Source organism: Pelobates fuscus, chromosome 6, assembly GCF_036172605.1.
Source record: "Pelobates fuscus isolate aPelFus1 chromosome 6, aPelFus1.pri, whole genome shotgun sequence".
Classification (NCBI taxonomy): Eukaryota; Metazoa; Chordata; class Amphibia; order Anura; family Pelobatidae; genus Pelobates; species Pelobates fuscus.
Window position 1 is genome coordinate 56,658,671 of NC_086322.1, and position 14,688 is coordinate 56,673,358.

Sequence of the window (14,688 nt, forward strand, 5' to 3'; positions counted from 1 at the left end):
GTGCTGGGTGTTGTTCTATCTTCTTCCTTTGATTGGGCTTCCTCTTCTCCGGTAATTATCGTATAGAGTTGTCCCAGCTGATGATTTTCTTTTTTCGCGGTCAAAATCCACTTTCAGCGTTTACTTCTGGTCCTGCGCACATCCGTGCGTTCCACTTGATCTTTAGTTATGATAGCCGTGCATTTCATTCAACCCAGTTCAAAACTTTCATATCACTGCCATCTAGTGGTCGCCAGAGGGATTACCCCAATTTTTACATGATATTGCAGTCCATAGTATGCATTATATAAAAAGGAAAACAACATTAAGATAAAATACCCAAATTTAAAAAAAAAAAAATACCCACATTTTGCCCATTTACATAAAATATACTCCCTTTTTTCCTATTTTAGATTGTGTATATTCTCTTGTGTTTCTATTATTGTGAGTGTTTTCATTTTTTCCCTCTTCTCCTTTGCTCTTTTTAATATTTTATTTTATTTCTTGTTTTTTTTATATTGTATATAATGGTTGTGTTGCATTTTTTTTATATTACAATTCTCATATCAGAATCTAATTTGTACACTTCTCTCTCATATATTTCTTTTAATTTTCTTCTGAGGTCACTACCAATGTCACTACCTTTCCAACAGGTTATATCAGTTAGCCCAGGAAACACACTAAATCCACATCGACATTCAGTCCCAAAGGGCTAAGTGTCTGTAACTTGTGGATCCAGTATGTTTCTCTCTGGGCCAACTTCTGCTCCCTATTGCCTCCCCTCCAGTGTTGTGGGATTTTCTCTATTGCTGTACATTTAATTTTTTTTAGATCAAATAATGGACATGAATTACAGTGTACTGGTACCGAATGGGTCTCTAATTGTTTTTAATATTGTTAATATGTTCCATTGCTCTGATTTTAAATGCCCTTTTCGTCCGGCCCACGTATTGCTTGCCGCACGGACACTCCAGCAAATAAATTACCTGGTCTGTAAGGCAACCAATACTATCTTTAATAAAAAAATGATTTGGCTCTGAGCTATGCCACAAAACAAAAAGAGGAACAAAAAGATAAGGTGAAAGGTTTTAAGGGATGCAATAGATGTAAGGCATGTTTTACAGTAACTTTGGGAAAAACTACACATTTCAGTAGTAAAACTACAGTATTGGTTGCCTTACAGACCAGGTAATTTATTTGCTGGAGTGTCCGTGTGGCAAACAATACGTGGACCGGACGAAAAGGGCATTTAAAATCAGAGCAATGGAACATATTAACAATATTAAAAAACAATTAGAGTCCCATTCAGTACCAATACAGTGTAGTTCATGTCCATTATTTGATCTAAAAAAATTTAAATGTACAGCTATAGAGAAAATCCCACAACACTGGAGGGGAGGCAATAGGGAGCAGAAGTTGGCCCAGAGAGAAACATACTGGATCCACAAGTTACAGACACTTAGCCCTTTGGGACTGAATGTCGATGTGGATTTAGTGTGTTTCCTGGGCTAACTGATATAACCTGTTGGAAAGGTAGTGACATTGGTAGTGACCTCAGAAGAAAATTAAAAGAAATATATGAGAGAGAAGTGTGCAAATTAGATTCTGATATGAGAATTGTAATATAAAAAAAATGCAACACAACCATTATATACAATATAAAAAAACAAGAACTAAAATAAACTATTAAAAAGAGCAAAGGAGAAGAGGTAAAATAAAAATGAAAACACTCACAATAATAGAAACATAAGAGAATATACACAATCTAAAATAGGAAAAAAGGGAGTATATTTTATGTAAATGGACAAAATTTGGGTATTTTTATGATGCATGTAAATGAACATCAGCACACAATGTCCTGTTATATATGACATATTAGATTAATTGGTGTGAATGTAACTAATCAATGAATCATCTCACTATGCATGTGGGTGGACATCAGCACACAATGTCCTGTTATATGAGACATACTAGATTGATTAATGTGAATGTAATTAATTAGTTAATCGAAAAAAATTAAAAATAAATATATAGTTAAATAAATTAATTTAGTCACTAGAAGGACCATTGTTTGCTGATGAGCAAGTATGGAACTAAATGTGCTAATCATAGTATTGTCAGAGGATAGGAATGAATCTTAATGTTGTTTTCCTTTTTATATAATGCATACTATGGACTGCAATATCATGTAAAAATTGGGGTAATCCCTCTGGCGACCACTAGATGGCAGTGATATGAAAGTTTTGAACTGGGTTGAATGAAATGCACGGCTATCATAACTAAAGATCAAGTGGAACGCACGGATGTGCGCAAGACCAGAAGTAAACGCTGAAAGTGGATTTTGACCGCGAAAAAAGAAAATCATCAGCTGGGACAACTCGATACGATAATTACCGGAGAAGAGGAAGCCCAATCAAAGGAAGAAGATAGAACAACACCCAGCACACCACCAATGGACTTCCAGCTCCACCATATTTAAGGGAAGGAGAGGGAGGGGGTTATTAGGCTTATTTGTGCATTTGTCATTTTGTTGGCAGTGTATGTGATTACATGTTTTATTGTTATTTTTAATTTTGGTCCCTGAGGAAGTTCCTTAAGGGGAACGAAACGCGTAGGACTGTTGTCTATTATTATTTATTTATTTTTTATTTAGTGTATATATATAATATAATATAATAATATATTATATTTTTAAAAGCCAATAAATCTTTTTTGTACCCGACCATTGGGAGTGTGTGGACTTCCTTATAACCGGATTTGGCGTGGTAACCAGCAAAGAAAAAAACCCTTATCTAAGGGGAGGCACCTTGAGGGCCTGACTTAATTCGTCATCTTGTGAGTGTAACCTTGAAATGTGAAGCGAGGGTTCAAAGTTGTAACTTTATTACACTATGTTGTATTTCATTTTAGTGGTACAAGCTAGATCCCTGATCGTGTTGTATTTTATAAGATTTTGTATATAGTTACCGTATTGGGAGGTAACTTAAGGGAAGCAAGTACCCAAAAGCTAAGTCAATATTTTATTTTGTTTTCCACGGGTGTTGAGGTGGAAGTTGTATACTGACTTCTATATTCATAAATTATAATAAGCACCAATATTTGCACCTGATTTGCCTTGATAAATCACGTTATGAGTTGGGTGTGTTCTGGAAAGAAAGTACCATAGAGGTGTCATTTTAAGTTTGAGAAAGAGCCATTGATTCCAACGTTTATTGAAATGTTTGTTTCTACAGCTGAAGAGCAAGAAGCCCCCTGCCATGTCTAATGGTGTCGCAACGAAAACCAGAGTAACCAACAACCAGCAGAAGAAACAAAGTATGACAACCTGTGTAAAACGCACCGCATCAAGTAAGCAGATGTAAAACGTAACTGCGGTTACAGTTATTGGTTCAATATATCTTCTTGTACTTGGGTCAGCAACCTGTGGCTCTCGAGGCTGCCAGAGCCAAACAGACTCTGGCCTATCAGGAGTCCCAGTGGGGCTTTAGATATCTATCAGATAGAAACGAATGCAAGTTATTTAAAAAGAGTAATGCGTATTGTAAACTATATGTATATAACACAGAGGATCAAACGTTAAAAAAAGAATTGTAAATGTCATAGGATTCACCTACCGTATGAATTTTAGAACGCTCTTGCTATCTCTGCTCTGTCTTCGTAGTCTTGGTCTTTTTGTAGTAGTAATAGAGTTATGGAGAGTTACACACAGCATCCCAGAACCCCTAGCTTTCGTATTGTGAGAAGCTTTGTTGTCATTTAGACAAGTTGTTGGATACTTTAGTTGTTGTCAAAGAATTTGTATTGTTAGAGATGAAGCTATCTTTGAATTTATACATTTGTTGATGATTTCGGCAGTGCAGTGTATAGACTAAACGTATACTTAAAGGAACACATACATGTATATTGCTGGAATACATATTTAGCTCCGCAGACCCCCTTACTTTTCTATACTGCTGTGCCAGTCTCGCCACGGCTGGCCCCACCTCCATGGTGAAGATCATCAGTTTTGATAATCTCAGTCAATCTAATGCTTTTTCATTGGAAAGCATTTAAAGGATATTGCACATGCACTGCAAAACACCATTCTGCAACAATAAGCATCTGTATGGGGAGCGCTGGACTAGGATGCACCTCGATGGCCATCTAAGTGATTGTCAAAAGAGGTTTTCATAGGCAGTAATGTAAATACTGACTTTTCAGAGAAAAGGCAATGTTTACAGTGCTAAGACTGCAGGGAAATGCTATAGGCACTAGAACCTACTACATTAACCCCTTAAGGACCAAACTTCTGGAATAAAAGGGAATCATGACATGTCACACATGTCATGTGTCCTTACACACAAAACCCCACAAAAGTTACAGCCCCCTATAGCACCGATCTGAGTAACCAACATACCCAAAAATCACCCAGATCGGTTCAGGGGTTCGGGAATTTCCTGGAAGTCATAATGTTTTCCGACTGTGCACATGGTCCTATGCCCTAAATGGTTCCATGAAATCAGTGCTAACGGTCGGTCAAGTTTGTTAGTCTTTTAAAGGTTTCACTGCAGGGCCCATAGTCTGTGGGCAGGAGGCTGGCAAGCAGGCTCCTCCAGGAGCTCATGGCAAACTCACGTGGGAAAGGGGAGTTTGTCACAGTTATATTTTTAGATTTGAACGTCTGCAGATACTTTTGTACTACATTTCCCATGATTTCTAACCAGCCTTATGGTACCATAAACGTTAATTTGGGTTCCATGAAAATATTTACTATTTGAAACCTTTAGAGCTTGATCTAGCAGCCCATGAGTTAGATCGTGAGTTATTTAAGCAAAGCAATGATCATCTGACTTTGTGGTTGACATTTTAGTACAATAACTGGATTGTAACCTTACCCTAAATATTTTAAACTTAATGTCAATATAGCATTAGCAATACAGCCTGGAAATGTTATCACAAGTGGAAAATTCACAATTAATAATGGATCTATTGTAACGATTTCTTAAACAGGTTAACATTTCTGAATTCCTGCAAGCTTGATATATATACAAGCAATTTGACTTTTTATAGCTCAAATGACATCATGAGCCAGAACCCACAGAATGCTATAAATATTCACGACAATGCTTCCTGTCTTTGCTCTCCTGTTCTATTTACAGACTGGGACGAGAAGAATTAATTAAAGGGGCACTGTCACTTCTGTGGAATTTACACCATTAAATAAACACTGAAACTCACCCATAACTTGCGTTAACCTTTTTTTTCATAAGATGATCTTTGTTTTAATTAAGGTACCGATTTAATAAATGACATCACGCTCTAGTTCAGACAAGGTAAAACCAGGATAAATATTGCAAAGTAGAAGGATAAATAGAAGCATTGTTTAATTTCTCCTTTCCCGTTGATTTCTATATGCAGTCTGCCACGTGCAAAGGACAGAGCTTATAACCGTGACTGGCAGGGAGGTACCCAATTGTAGCAGGATAAAGACGTGTAGATTTCTACTTTTGATTATATTTTTCACACCCCATAAATACATACATGTTAAAGGGACACTATAGTCACCAGAACAACTACAGCTTATTGCATTTGTTCTGGTGAGTAGAATCATTCCCTTCAGGCTTTTTGCCGTAAACACTGTCTTTTCTGAGAAAATGCAGTGTTTACATTACATCCTAGTGATAACTCCATTGGCCACTCCTCAGATGGCTGTATAAACCTGCTTCCTTGGCAGTGCTGCAGAATAAGCAGCACTGACATTCAGTATCTCCTCCCTCTGCATGCAGACACTGAACTTTCCTCATAGAGATTCATTGATTCAAATTATCTCTATGAGGAGATGCTGATTGGCCAGGGCTGTCTTTGACTTGTGCTTGCTCTGCCCCTTAACTGCCTCCTTGACCTTCCCAGCCAATCCTATGAGAAAGCATTGTGATTGGCTTTGATCAATACATCTGATGATGTCAGCAGGCAGGGGCAGTTCAGGGAAAGAGCCAGCAGATTCAGACTTGAATACAAGATTTTACAATATTTAGGGAGGCAAGAGGGTGCCAGGGGGCTAGATGGTGATTTTAACACTCTAGGGTCAGGAATACATGTTTGTGTTCCTGACCCTATAGTGCTCCTTTGAATATAGTAAACCTAATATTCAAAATTCCACTAAAGTGACAGTCCCCCTTTAAACATTATAGATGATTTTAATGGCTCTTGCCCAGAATTTGGAGAGCATGATAAACAAACAAATCTGCTTCTGGCTTCCCCAATAATGTTAATCAAACTTTGACCAATACACTATGTAAATAATTAAACAAATGTTATATATATATTTAGTAAGAATTATTTAATCTTGTTGATCTCAGCTAAGGCACTGAATACCCATAAAAGAAAGTAGTGGGCTAGTGTGCATGCGTGGCGATATGCCATCCTGTGCCATTGAACTGTGGTATCAGTTGTTAAATCTTTAATATCCATTTAAAACAATGCAGAGCGTATCATGGAAAAAAGAAACATCAACACGTTATCTGTGGGATTTCCAGAAAGGGACTGTTCCTCTTTAACAGCACACCGACTGAGTGAATAAACCCTTCATTCTTGCAAAAAATAATACCTAGATTTAATAACCTCCTCATATCACCCATCATTTTGTAAATATATTTACAGTTGTAATATGTGTATCCATATAATGCATACAAGGAATTAAAATCCATATGGCAAAGCTATGACTAAGGCAGACCTGGAACATTTCTCCAAAAATTCTATTTTTTTCCAAGTTTCAGTAAAACAAAAATCCAGAAAGGATTGTGATACCAACTCAGTTTACCTTTAGAAAAAAAAAAACAAAAAAAAAAAACTGAATGTGTTTGATACTGTTGATGTATTTTATGGTATGGGGATCTTATCACCTGCTGAATGGAATCTCGTTGGTCCAGTACTCACCCCTAGAATATGACTGGCCTTGTCCTTCTAGACGCTGAGCAATACAAATATGGAAAGAACCGAGTGGAAGCTGATGCCAAGAGGCTACAAATGAAGGAGGAAGAGCTGTTGAAGAAGAAGGAAGCCCTCCGAAACAGGCTGGCCCAGCTCCGGAAAGAGAAAAAGGACATCCGGGCTGCCATCGAAGCCAATGCAGGTATATTCATTAAGTCAATGGATTGTGGAAAACGTCCAATAATATAACATATATACATACATAGCATGATTTGTGACCTTGCTTTTCATATATGTATTGCTTGTTTAAATTGCTAGAACATGTGTGAACTAAAAGCCTTTCCTATTTTTACTTTCTTCACTGACTTAAACTTTATGGCTATGCCTTTGGTATAGTGTTTAAACCTACCACTGTGAAGTCCACACGCATCTCCCATACGTGGCCTCTTACAGTTTTTAAATTAAATCGGTGATTAGGAGAAGTGTTGTGTCCCATTTGGAGGTTACTAGTTACATGCATGGCTTATCCATCCATTGCTAGTTTAGCCAACACAATCTATAGCTAACTCTATTCTGACTTGAAAGTGAAGCTGTTACTGGTATGACTTATGGAATACAAATTCAATCCATCTTCGTAAATATTCATTGGAATGGGGGGATTCTTAATCATAGATGCTCCTTTTTAATCCTTTGTAGTATTTGACACATTGGATAAGTACCAGTTGAAAGTAGTTAACGGTAAGCTCATCTGAGTCAGGAGACATTTACTGCTGGCAGCAGGTTATTCCAGTAAAGTAATAATCTTGCCTCTAATTCTGAAGCTCCCATGTTAGGTAAAGGATTGCTGTTTAACCCCTTAAGGACCAAACTTCTGGAATAAAAGGGAATCATGACATGTCACACATGTCATGTGTCCTTAAGGGGTTTTCATCGCTCTTTATTTATAAATATATATAGAAAGCAGCTTTTACTAGAATTTTTCTTACAAGAGTAGAATGGTAGATACCAGTGTCTCCACAATGCATAATCTGGAAGTACTACATACTCTGAAATATAGCATAATAAGGACTATATGCATAGTTTAACCTGCAAGAATCAAACCGTCAAATTGATTATCAGCATAGAGCAAACTGACTCTGCTTTGTTGGTTTTAATGTCTGTTATGTGAACAAATGTGAAACACAAACATGTATCCAGTTCTTTTCTAACCTACTCTTATCACTTGGGATCTGCTCATGGGTCACTAAGGACGGGTTCTGTAGACCTCCTAGCCGACAAGTGCAAATAAACTAGTCTTGGGCCAAATATTGTGGCCAAACTCAGTTGGGGCCTCTATCACTTCAGATCAAAGAGATTGTAATGTAAAATGCATGGGAAACTTTTCTTTTTCCCCATCTCTGAGCATCAGGGAAAACACCTGTTGCAGACTGATAGAAGTTATTGCCAAGCTGAGATAAGGCAATCTTATCCAACATTAAATACCCGTTACTTATAGACCTCTCACTACTGATTTCCATTTATCACTGAACTTAGAAAAGACACAATAGTGACACCTAGTGTTCACACTAGTATTGCAATGACTGTTAGAGACCAACTAGTCTCTAGAGCAGGGGTAAGCAACCTTAGGCACTGGACATGTTGTGGGCTACATCTTCCATGATGCTTTGCCAGCATTGTGACTGTAAGAGCATTATGGTAGATGTTGTTCACACATCTGGAGTGCCAAAGGTTGCCTACTCCTGCACTAGAGGACAAATGGTAGATCCACCGCATTTGAACTACTATTCCAACAATAGAAGACAAGATACTGAGAATAGGATCAGAGAAAATCCGATCTGTAATCAGAAGGTGGGGCCCTGAGGTAAGGTGGGCTTAACTCAAATACGATAAATGAAAAGACTGGAAGGGGAAGGAACCTACCTGTGAGAGGTAGGATCCAGACCCACTATGTTTAGAGGCTAAACAAAACTAATAAACAACTTTATTCACGATTATAGATGAACAACTAACTATTTAAAATAGAAAGAAGTTAAACGTGGATAAAGGAATAAGAGGAGCAGGAAAGGGAAGTAGAGCAGTGGGAATATAGGAGCGAAAATCCCACTGATATCGTACTCCTGCAGCGTACTGTCCCTTTATACAAACATGGGTAGTTGATATGCTAAGTATGCGCTGGTAGATAAAAAGTGTACACTCTGGATAGGTGGGGAAATATATCCAGGCTATACACGTATATTCTATAAACGCCAATTTTGTATAGGCTATACACGCCAATTCTATGCATGCTATCCTGTTGTTAAAGGAATGAAAAGCTTGTGCGGAAATGGGGCAGATATGCTAGATAGTACGTCCTAGCTTATGTCCTTCAGTCTGGGTATTCGAAATCACCCAAGTAGACAGAGGGCTTGCTATCCCGTCTGCCCACTTCCTTAGTGGGCTTGTTTGGGACCACTTGTAAAACCAGAGTGCTCCTCACTTACTACATCACTACACTGACTTTACATTTTTTGCATGTTTTTTTGTGTATCATGTTTTACAGGCATTAAGAATTGGTGACCCGGCCCTACATACTGTATCCCTCAAGGCTGTTAAATTTCCATACAGGTTGTAGTCCTGCAACAGCAAATGATGTGCCTTGTGTTCACCCTAAAGGCATCATCAAATATCGAAATGCAAAATATTGGTCATTTGAAACTTCTGATTTATTCATTAAACTCTGAATGGCAGCAAATTGAAATCTGAATTGCGAAATATAACCTAAAATTGCTGATTTGGAAAATTCACTTTGCATTCCCTGCAATTCTCACTTGAGTGAAAAACCCTGAGAGAATTTTGTTAATATCATCATAAATCAAACTGTAAATATGGCCCCATTCCCTCCACCCAATAAATGTTTTTCACTTAGATAAGAAACCCATGAGAAATAACTGTAGATCGTTCTTACACCGTATTCTTGGCTTGGGTGGTGCCACATCCAATAAACCTGCTATTTCCATTGCTCCAGCCTAAATCATGCCAAGTAGACGTACCACAGGAGCACATGCATATTGTGGCATTTATTTTATGGTGCACAGGTCATGGAGATCATGGTAGTTTGACTCATGTGCCGACTGCCCTAGCAGTTTGATATATGATGAAAACAATGTAAAAAGCCATTCGGCTCTGCAAACACCCAGGAACTGACAGTCCCTCTTTAAAATTACTTTTTTGTCTAGAAGATCATAACATCAAGGGGACACTTTAGGCATCGTAACTGCTTTGTCCCATTGAAGTGGTTATAATGCCCATAGTCTCCTGGCACTGTCCTTCCAGGCATCATTAAACTGTTTTTAATGGTTTAATGCTAAACAAGAGTTCCAAACAGCCCCTAACACCTAATGAGGAAGCATTAGCCTGAGCAGCAATGGTTGGCAGTGATTGGATTAGAATGTCAGCTAACCCTATCAGCCTATCACAGTGCTGCTACAGGTATGAATCAGTGTGGCTAGAAGTGCCTTACCCTCACCTTCAGTGGGTGACCAGAGATCCCCATTCAGTGTTAAACTGTTTGAAAATGGTTTAACACTGAAAACGTTAAACAGTGCCAGAGGACTCCAAGCATTATTACCTGTACAATGAGAGAATGGTTATAGTGCCTCCTTTTAATAATTGGTTTCATTAATAAAACTAATTTCACATTCAAATGAAGAATATGGAGAAATACTTCAAACAGCAAAGCATGACGAGTCACTATTTCAATACAAACACAAGACTTTTAATTACATAATATGTTAGTTCTGTTTTATAACGCTTCCTATTAATGTTGCTAATGGACCTTTTATTTGTAACTTTATCCTGTTGACTATCCGTTTAGTCATTGGGTTTAAATACTCTGCTGGTAAATGCTGGCAAATCCTATCTTGTGAGAGGGGGTGGGGGGATTCTATTTCTGTACAGATCTAATAAAGCTATATCAATATCAGCGTTTAAAATCATGCCATTTAATACAGATAAGATTATCTGTACTGCGGATGTGTCATATAATCAATACTAACTGCCATACACCGCAGTTAGGAAATGATAAAGTGCCATGGAGTCCTGATATCAGTGATACTAAATCTCCTTCGATAAAAAAGCTGTTGTTTATAATAAAATTTCTGTCTGGTATCTATATTGGAAAGTAATTACTTTGAGAGAGACCTACAAGCAGGGAGAGGCCATTAGCCCAGTTGCGGCAAACTTTGTCTCCCAGGCTGCACTATTGACCACTGTTAGAGAGACCTTTAAGGGACACTATTGGCACACAGAACTCTTCAGCTCAGTGAAGTGGCCTGGGTGCATATTCCCATGTAACTTAACCCTACAAAGGTAATTATTGCAGTTTTTAGGAAACTGCAATAATTACCTTTGTCGGTTAGATCCACCTCTAGTGGCTGTCTACCAGACATTCACTAGAGGGATGTCCGGAATGTTAGGCGACTTTTGGTCTCCTAACTGATGCTGGATTTCCACACGCTATGCATGAGGACATCCAGCATCACTTGAATCCCATATGGGGGAAGTACATCTGGTCTCCCCCACCGCCTGACATTGGCAGGGAAGGACCAGAGTTGGTGCCCAAGCCAGCACCGAGGGACATCGGCGCTGGACTCAAGAAAGTGACAGGATTTATAACCCCTTCTGCACCATGGGGCCAAGGAACCTAGACATAGGGGGGCACTATAGGGAGCTACAGTACCAGGAAAACAACTTTGTTTTCCTGGCACTATAGTTTCATTTTAAGACTGCAGGTGGCCATTTTAAAGAGAACACATACAAGTATCATTTTAGTCACAATTACAAAATTTTTACAGCCATGTGTTGTAGTTTCGTATCGTATTACATTAACAAAATTTGCCCGATTAATGTGTGTTTAGCAGGTAATGTTTTTTTAATAGTTATTGTTTGAGCCCTTTAGGGCAATCCTGCCTAGGTACTGATGTGCTGTTCATTTCTGACATATTTGCTTTTATCTGAATTACAGGGAGAAAGTCACAGGTTCTCCTAGAAGACAAGATGAAGAAGTTGGAAGATGAATGTAAAGTGAAAGAAACTGAGCGTGTAAATCTAGAATTAGAACTTACGGAGGTAAAAGAGAGCCTGAAAAAAGCCATGGCTGGAGGGATCACGCTTGGCCTTGCAATCGAACCCAAAAGTGGAACGTCAAGACCACAGGTAAGGTTATTGCAACAGAAACCACAATCCTCCACCTGTGAATCTACCTGTGGAGTAATCGTGTCAAACTAGAATTTACAAAATTATTGCATCTCTCATTTGTGCTCAGAATGAGGAGAGGTTTGGGAAAAATGCTAATTATTAAACCTTTTAGTAGAACTGATTCTCAAATCGCATGTGATTGGTTATCTTAGTTTCCATTGAAAGTTCTGATAGAATATGATATAATTCTATGGTGGACTAACAAGATTGGAGCCACTTACATTTCGTTGGTTAACTTATATTTATCCACTTTGCATTGTGGAGACCACTTGTTTGGATTATTGATTTAACAACCTCCCCCCATCCCCAGCAATTTTAAAAGCTAGTAAATGTTTTGCTTTTCCCTAAATACGTGTCCCGTAGCCTTTCAATTATTTACACTAGAATATGTACTCCATTACTATAAGTACATTCCAGATTTCACTATGAACCACTTCTGCTTTTTTAAGTGGTCATGGTGATAGGAGCCAGGATGTGCAATGCACAACCAGAAATATTTTTCATTGTGTGCAAGGATCAAGTTACACCCACAGCACATGTGACTTAGGCAGCCCAGGCCCAGGTTGCCTAATGTCAATTTTGTGCATAAATTACGTATGTTGTCAGTGTGCACTGCACGCTGGTGACAAAAGTAGCTGCTTCTCTGTTGTAGGCAGTGCCTTGTCTCCCCTCCCTTCCTCTCTCCCACAAAGAGGGAAGCCATCCCTCTTCCCCATCCCATTCATATATATATTTTTTATTTATTTTTTTAAATCCCCGTCCTCAAAGCATCCATCCCTCCCTCTCTTTGCCCCTCCCTATTTGCTCTGGAGGTAAATCGGTCAAATCCTCTAATCAAGGCTTCTCAACAAGAAGCCTTTGATTGGACCTGGGCACGGCTCCTGTGACATCAGAAGGGGGTGTGCCGAGCAGCGCTGTGGAGATTCACCTGGCGCTGGTTTAAGGTAAGTAAATCTTTATTTAAAAAAATGCTCTTTGAGAGTTTTTGTAGGTGTTTCTGATAGAACAATGCCTATAGGGGATTATTCTATCATCAGTGAAAAAGGGTTGGAGAAACCCTTTTAACTAATCTGAGAATTTGAATGGATAATGAAGAAATAAAATACTTTTTCGTTATATAATTTGCATCAGACATGCCAAACTTTAATGGGTGTGTTTTTAGCAAACTGCTTAAATGGAGGTGTCGCACCCAAATACTCATTGCACCATAACCACTCCAAAAATCTGCAACCATGATGCTTGGAGTGTTCCTCTAACTGTTCTAAAATAATACAAATAACTATTTGAAAAATGTGTGCCAAATCAATATTATTTTGTTTCCCAGTCACCTGTTCTCCGGCATCGTACAGTAGAGAATTCTCCAATCTCGAGTTGTGACACCAGTGACGCGGAATGCTCGCTTCCAGTCAACAGCGCTGCTGCTTTAAAGAGACAGGCTTCTTCAAATAACTCCCCAATTAGAGGGCATGTTTTACGGAAAGCCAAGGTGAGAGGGTTATAATCCACATTCACACTTTAATTCCACACAGCACCACTGCAATTCTCACTCATTTCTCCATTTTGCCCTTCAGTAAATGTATCACTAAATTGCTTGCGACATGGCCACATGATTGTATATCGAGGATCAATATCTTCTTTAAACTTTGACTTATTAGTTAGAAGCTAAGGTTAGGCTCTGTCACCACAAATAAACTTAATCTAACCTGCTTCTATATAGTTCCCTGTGGCTGAATATTTTTATTTTTTCCTGAGAGCTCTAGTTTTTTATAAAACACAGAAGGAAATGCAGGGCTAATTTTCCTTATTTATAGCAGTCAACTTGATAAAAGAAATGGACAGAGCTTTAACCCCTTAAGGACACATGACATGTGTGACATGTCATGATTCCCTTTTATTCCAGAAGTTTGGTCCTTAAGGGGTTAAAGCAAGGTTATAAATCCATAGCCAATTAAATTCACCCTTAACCCATCAGTCAAATCAATCCTACAGAAGGCAAACGACAGTGACCATGGACAGAGGAGAACAACATGGCTGCACCCAGGTATTGAGATCTGGCACAAGGAAGTAAAGATTATATTTCTAAATGCAGGAAAGTGGCAAGGGAGGGAGTACGATAATTATGGCACTAGAGGTATAAAGAAAGTAAAACAAAAATAATAAAAAACACGACAGGGCCACTTTAAGTGATTTCATGTGAAGTAAGGGTAAAATGGCTTTTATGTTTTCCCAAAATACAGATAGAACCTTATTGCTGGTAACAGTGGTATCCTTGTTAGGTCACCTCCTTATTTCTCTGTGAAGCATGCTTTAATCACTGGCAGTCACTCACTGCAGAGTCTTTCAGTAACTCTATTTTATTATTCATAGAGTGCACCATAACTAGATTCCCTTATAAACTGACTATCTGCCAACACAGGAGCAGTAAGACTACCTGCATAGTGTAGCCCCCATTAACATAGAAACATAGAATGTGACGGCAGATAAGAACCATTCGGCCCATCTAGTCTGCCCAATTTTCTAAATACTTTCATTAGTCCCTGGCCTTATCTTATAGTTAGGATAGCC

General features: G+C 38.5%; 1 protein-coding gene across 3 annotated transcripts in view; it reads left to right on the forward strand.

Moving 5' to 3' along the window:
• Window positions 1–14,688, forward strand: part of AFAP1 (actin filament associated protein 1) — a 128,100-nt gene that overhangs the window by 110,622 nt on the left and 2,790 nt on the right. For all 3 annotated transcript variants that reach the window (XM_063457736.1, XM_063457738.1, XM_063457737.1), the window contains 4 exons: window positions 3,213–3,327; window positions 6,926–7,090; window positions 11,891–12,081; window positions 13,448–13,609. In XM_063457736.1, coding sequence (XP_063313806.1) covers window positions 3,213–3,327; window positions 6,926–7,090; window positions 11,891–12,081; window positions 13,448–13,609 — 633 coding nt within the window. The remainder of the gene's footprint in view (window positions 1–3,212; window positions 3,328–6,925; window positions 7,091–11,890; window positions 12,082–13,447; window positions 13,610–14,688) is intronic.